We start from the raw sequence: 4,829 nt of genomic DNA, 5'->3' as shown, positions 1-4,829 counted from the left end.
TGCCTAAGATCAAATTTGAGGATTAATTGATCAATATTCTCACTAAAGCAAATTTAAAGGTGAAAGTTCTTAAAGTTTTTAAATAAGTTGAGCATGTATGACATTTATGCATCAACTTAAAAGGGAGTGTTGGGTTTTTTGATTTTATGTATAAGGATTTAGAGTTAATTTCTTTATATTAATTTTCTTATATTTATATACAATTAGTTTTCTAAGTTAGGTTGATTAGTGTTATGTGTATATGTGTTTATTGTGCCATTCTTATTATCTTAATAAAATAATTAGAAAAAGTTTTTTTCCTATTAAAAACAAAAAACTAGTTGACTCAGTGGTTTAGGCTAGTTCTCTTTGAATTTTAATAAGAACATATGATCATGATTTATGAGGGTTACCATGTGTTCCTATTAAATGCTTGGAGCTCAACCAACAATAATTAAGTGGTAGCTCAACTGGTAATAGTTAACTTTAAATACTTAATGAAAGGTGATTTCAGGTTTATTTTAGTCATTTTAGTTTTTTCTTTTCCTTTCCCTTCTACATTTCCTTTCTTTCTTTCCTTTCCTTTCCTTTTGTTTTTTTTTTTTTATCTTTATCAAAAACCACTTAATATAATTAATCGTAGTTATAAAATTTGGCAATGTTGGTTGACTCGGGTGACCCGAGGCCTTGACCGAGTTTGAAGAAGCTAAAATCTAGGCTGTAATTGGCTCGAAGAATTTCACATGACCCATTAGGTCAACTTGTACTTCGAGTGACCGGAAAAAACCCGTTAGGTCAACTAGTACTTCAGGTGACCCAACAGAGACCCGCCCATTGTTTTCTTTTCATTTTTATCTTATCATGCCAATATTTTTTTAACAAACTGAAAAATTAAATCAATGAATAGCCATGTTGAATAGACATTTTTTATTCAACCAAACTGGTAATTTAATTCAATGAACATTTATAGCATGGCCAAGTTAACATATTTTCTGGGAGCATATCCCTAAAAAATAAAGAGATCAATAACAACAACAACAACAACAACAATAATAAAACACAGTTACCAAAAGAGTTATGGTTTTAGTTAAAAGATGGATAAAAAAAAAGGTAATTAAAAGTTTTTTACTTCCTCAACCCAACTTTATATTGGTTAATAATTTATATCAAAATTTATTATATAAATAATAGAAAAAGCTTTTATTTTTTAATGTGGGATATAAACCTATTAATATATTTATTATATGTTCACAAAAAAAATTTTTGTTTTTTTCAACGTGAAATAAATTTTTTTTTATTTAAATACTTCAACTTAAAAGAAAAAGATAATATCTTTTCAATGTAAAATAAAACAAAGAATTTTTGAAATTTTATTACTTATAATATATATAAACTACGTACATCTATATAAATTAAATTTTTTTTATATGACATTAAATTTTAAATAATTGTTTTTATTTTTTTTTAAAATGACGCTGAGTTAATTCTCAAACTTAGTTCGAAAACTATGAATGTAATATAATGTAATGAACTGTGGTGCACAGACATTCTAAGTTTGACAATTTTGCTAATTTTCTAAGTTTGACAATTTTGCTATTTTTTAAAATTTGAAATGTGAGCCTGACACGTTTTAGGGTTGACCAGCAATCACCCGCTGCTGTCCTGACATGGTGACAAATACTTAACATGATTATTTTCAAAGTATAATGTATTTATAATTATATTGAAATAATATTTTTTATTTTAATATTAATATATTAAAATAATTTAAAAATAAAAATAGTTTATTTAAAATAAAAAATAATTTTAAATTCTTTAAAAATTCCGGTTGAAATGCAGGGCAAATACCCTTGAAGAGATCACAAAGTATTAAACCCAACCCCTTTAAAATCAGATTTTGTGCTATTATTTTTGCTTGGTTGTGTATTTTGGATAAAATGTTGGGATATCAAATTTCGTTTTTGTAAATGTTGGTGAGTGAATAAGTGCTTACTTACTGCTTGTTTGGTAATAAGGTTCAATTTATTTTTTTGGGTTAAAATTTGTTTTTTTTTTTAATTTTACTATAAATTAATTTTTTTAATGTTTTTCAATTATTTTGATTTGTGTTAATATTAAAAAAAAAATTAAAAAAATTATTTTAATTTACTGTATTTTTGCGTCAATTAGTTTTATTCTCCTTTCCGCAGGTGCTGAATGCTAATTATAAGCAAAGAGTCAAGATAAACATACTAAATAAAGGGGTACCTACCCTTATCTTTGGACGAAACCCACGTTCAATCCTTCGTGCACCAACCTCCTACTACATCGAAGCTAAATGTACATTTAATTTCCCTTTTTCCTGTTGTCCTTTGGTTTCTGGCCTGTTTAGCTAGAATTGCTCTATGAAGTTGACCAAATTTGTAAGTTTCAGAAAATGCTAGCTTAAAGGGAACTTTTTTTTTTTTTGATATGGATCGTTACATGATTTCTGTTTGTTCTTGTTCCTTATACTTGTCTTTTTGACGTTTTCAAGTTTATTGATTCAACACTGAAATTTTACGTTTAATGTCATAGGTTCTGGCATGTTGGGGTTTGTTGATTGTTTGAGGTATGGGTGATTGAGAGAGAATTCAAAAGATGTTTATCCTGATTGAGAAATTATGGGTGGCAAGTAAAAACATTTCCTGAATTACGAGGGCTCACTGCATTCTGCATTTGTGGATAGATTTGGACGTTACAGTTGATCAAGGGTTCTCTTTGTTTTAGCTTGGAATGAAGAGTTCCTTCAATAGGATTTGATTGAGGCGACACTTTCGTTTGTGAGTTTTACAATACGATGATAACAGTGTTCGAGTTATAAATAGTGGGAGAGTAGTGTTATCGATATCTACCTTGGATGATGGGCCGATTTGTTTCGAGAGAAAGGGAGCTTGAAGTTGATCTTGAAAGTGGCGGGACAACCAGTGATGAGGATCGAATGAGCGATCCCATTTCAGCAAATGGACAAGCCAAGGCACTTTTAATGGAGGCATGGACTGTGCCTGTGGGTTTTCTAGGACTGGTGAATTCATCAAGCTTTGGCGAGGTTGGTGCTGAGGATGTGGAATTGTTGATAGACAAGAATTCAGAAGGAAAAGAGGGACAGCAGAAAGCCTTCGTGGATAGGAAGGATGTCGAAGAGAAACATATAAAGAAGAATTTGAGAAAACCTCCCAAGCCACCGAGACCTCCTAGAAGTCTGTCACTGGATGCTTCTGACCAGAAGTTGATGAAAGAAATCACCGAGCTTGCCATGAGAAAACGTGCCAGGATTGAAAGACTTAAAGCGCTAAAGAAGATGAGAGCAGCAAAGGCGTCATCTTCGAGCAGTAGCTTATCTGCCATGTTCATCACAATCATCTTCTTCCTCATTATTATCTATCAAGGTAGAAAGACTTTCAGAATGGTCTTATACTAGAAACTCTATTCCATACAACTCATATGCTGCATGTCTAGTATATTCACTAGCAAGCTGCATTTTTTGTCCAAAATTTGTCATGATAATATTAAACATGTTCCCACTTTACAAAATATGCTGATAGACAGCTCATACGAAAATTGCCCCTGATAAACATCTCTCCCATGGTTTCTACTTTACAGCTATGCTTTGGTATTATCTTGTAGTGTTTTATTTAACATCAGTTGTCTTCTGAATGTCATGGAAACTGTCCAGTAAATATGAGTGAAATGTGCATAATATTTTTCTGATTTTTCTTCTTCTTGGAATCATACGCTTAGTGTTTTGTTTAATAACATAATTGGTTTCTTATTCATCAAAAAACATAATTGGTTTCTACTGTATGTCATGGAATCTGACTAGTGACCAGTAAATGTAAGTGAAGTGTTTCAAATATTTTTGCTATGTTTTTCTCTTGGAATGCATTTTTTTGAGTAAAATTTGTGTTAATCTATAACAATCAAAGTACATCAAATCGGTACTTCCTCCTAGCAAAGTCTGCAGAATAAGCGGACAACTCCGTAGTAAATATGTCGTCAGGGATGCATTAGTACAGGTGTACCTAGTTGATAGATGCACAGCTTCATCATTTACATGTCCTATATGACTAGCAAGTGATAATTGAGCTTCGGAAGCCATTAACATCATCACATAATGCAGAATTGCTTCAACGTCAGCATGATTAGGAGTAAACTCCCGTGAGTCTTCATCCAGCAACAAACAATCTATTTCAAGCTAAAAGTCACGCATCCTCTTTCAAGTGGTCAGCTCAGCTTCTTTGATGCCATGAACTCAACCAACTTACTGCTCAGAGCGAGAAAAGACAAACCTTGAATTTGGCTGCTGCGGAATTATCAGAGCAGTACCTGAAAACTGAAAAAATCCCTTAACATCCCTGCTTTTTAGCTTTTATTCCATGCTCGATCAATAATTCATCCCAACTTCCCACCAGGTGAAAACACGGTTATTTTTTTTTGCCGGAAATGATTGCTTAAGATTGTATTATCGTACTTGTCTTTAGTTCTCAGGTTTTCTCTAGTTTCATGTACCATGCTACAGATGCACGGCCATCAAAATACCATTTATATTCGTTTGATCCTTGTATCGAAATTCAGTAAAATTCCTACAGATGTGAAATTTTTCTGATGCTGAAGTCAAATCTGCCTAGATTCCTCTCGTGTTGCTTTTTCCCACAAAAGAATAATTCTTTTTACTCATTTGTGAAATGCCAGTTAATCAGTGTCCAACAACTTTAAATCCTGCTGTTCTATGGAATTATACATCAACCTTGATGTTAACAAAGGGCGAGGAGAGAAGTTAACTGACAACTTCACATAATACAACCTCTCTAACGGGCAATGTGTATAGGCTT

General features: G+C 32.1%; 1 protein-coding gene across 1 annotated transcript; it reads left to right on the top strand.

Moving 5' to 3' along the window:
* The first annotated feature begins 1,927 nt into the window (after positions 1 to 1,927).
* On the top strand, positions 1,928 to 4,576 carry LOC133690662 (uncharacterized). The gene is made up of 3 exons (XM_062110907.1): positions 1,928 to 2,381; positions 2,536 to 3,386; positions 4,118 to 4,576. Exons 2-3 carry the CDS (start codon positions 2,858 to 2,860, stop codon positions 4,141 to 4,143), a joined length of 555 nt encoding a protein of 184 aa, XP_061966891.1. The 5' UTR covers positions 1,928 to 2,381; positions 2,536 to 2,857; the 3' UTR covers positions 4,144 to 4,576.
* The last annotated feature ends 253 nt before the right edge of the window (positions 4,577 to 4,829 follow it).

Source organism: Populus nigra, chromosome 4 (assembly GCF_951802175.1).
Source record: "Populus nigra chromosome 4, ddPopNigr1.1, whole genome shotgun sequence".
NCBI lineage: Eukaryota > Viridiplantae > Streptophyta > Magnoliopsida > Malpighiales > Salicaceae > Populus > Populus nigra.
This window is presented reverse-complemented; position numbering and strand designations above follow the sequence as displayed.

What these genes read in the sequence shown, in the direction of transcription:
- LOC133690662 (XM_062110907.1), top strand. Translation starts at nt 2,858, where the DNA reads ATGATGGGCCGATTTGTTTCGAGAGAAAGGGAGCTTGAAGTTGATCTT. An exon ending in CCTCATTATTATCTATCAAG is followed by an intron (nt 3,387 to 4,117) that starts GTAGAAAGACTT and finishes CACATAATGCAG; the next exon opens with AATTGCTTCAACGTCAGCAT.